This window comes from Olea europaea, unplaced genomic scaffold, assembly GCF_002742605.1.
Source record: "Olea europaea var. sylvestris unplaced genomic scaffold, O_europaea_v1 scaffold3301, whole genome shotgun sequence".
In the NCBI taxonomy this organism is placed as follows: domain Eukaryota; kingdom Viridiplantae; phylum Streptophyta; class Magnoliopsida; order Lamiales; family Oleaceae; genus Olea; species Olea europaea.
Window position 1 is genome coordinate 1 of NW_019251942.1, and position 1,435 is coordinate 1,435.

Here is a 1,435-nt window from a genome sequence, read left to right on the forward strand (position 1 = left end):
GTGTAATAGTATTTTATCGAAGAATGTGTAATTGAAATAATGTAAAATCACTGTTTGACAATTTTTTTTTTTTTTGTAAATGCTATTCAAACAGGGCTTTAATGTTTTTGAAATATATTCGTTCACCCTATGACCTAGACCTAGCATGTAAGGAGTAGCCTAACAAGTTGAATTGGTAGAGTAGATGTTGTAGAGAAATTACATTAATCAATTACAGAACATCTTGTATAGAAAATCTTATGGGGAATGTACCTCATACGCCTAGAGTCTATTCACCTCAAATTGCGACTGCAGTGCATCACATTTTCTCATTTCGTCCATGAGGGATTGAGCTCTACACGGGTTTGATGGATTGACCAGGTAGGTAAAGGGACATGAAGTGCGGGCATAGATTTTCTAATTACGTTACTGTCACAGGATCATTTTTAAAGCCTCATTAGATGATGCGTAACACACATGATGGATTCATAATAATGGTGATGAAGCCATCTTTTCATGTCAAGATCCTACTGGCAACTCCACGAGAACACCATGCATCCAGCCGCACCAAATCATTCTTATCGAAATCTTGGCTTCGCTTCAAACTTCATCTCTATACTCAAACCACTTTCAGATACAACAAATAATGAAATATACGTGTCCGAAAAAATACATGCAAACCTTGCATGTTAGGACACCCGACCCCACCCTTCAACACGTACCCCTCTTCCTCGCCTATATAATCACCCACCGAAATCAGAAAACTGCATTCAATTCATATATAGCTTCTCTAATATTTTGAAAATTCAAGAGAGTTTGCAAATGGCTGAGCAGTATCAGCAACAACATTATGGGCAACAGCAGAAGGGTCAGCAGCAGCAACAGAAGCAGCCGGTGTCCCACCAGGTGGTGAAAGCGGCGACAGGCGCCACAGCCGGCGGTTCCCTCCTGGTTCTCTCCGGTTTGACCCTTGCCGGAACTGTGATAGCTCTCAGTCTGGCCACTCCCTTGCTGGTCATTTTCAGCCCAGTTCTGGTGCCTGCTGCAATAACAATTTTCATGCTGGGTTCCGGTTTTTTGGCTTCGGGAGGCTTCACAGTGGCAGGCGTAGGAGTTTTATCATGGATTTACAAGATGGTGACTGGAAAACGACCAACTGCGGTGGATCAGCTGGCGGCTAAGGCGCAGGAGATGAAAGGCAAGGGGGAACACTATGGGCAGGAACGCACCTCCGGTTCTCAATCTTCTTAAGCTCTCTGTTTCTGTGCGTTTCCATTTTCATGGAGTCGTTCTGCAGTTATGTTTGATTTGGAGTTGTTTGTTAAATTTAAGAGATGAAGGTGCGTGAATGGAGAAGTGATCGTCTCTCTCTGTATGGATTTCTTGAAATTTTGTAATCAAGTATCTGTGTTTTCCCTACAATACGCCAATTCCATGAATTAATAGCCTTGCTTAA

The 1,435-nt window shown here is 42.4% G+C and overlaps 1 protein-coding gene across 1 annotated transcript; it reads left to right on the forward strand.

Moving 5' to 3' along the window:
* Positions 1-280: 280 nt before the first annotated feature.
* LOC111385826 (oleosin 1-like) lies at positions 281-1,401 on the forward strand. The gene has a single exon (XM_023010247.1). It carries the CDS (start codon positions 802-804, stop codon positions 1,228-1,230), a length of 429 nt encoding a protein of 142 aa, XP_022866015.1. The 5' UTR covers positions 281-801; the 3' UTR covers positions 1,231-1,401.
* Positions 1,402-1,435: the final 34 nt, after the last annotated feature.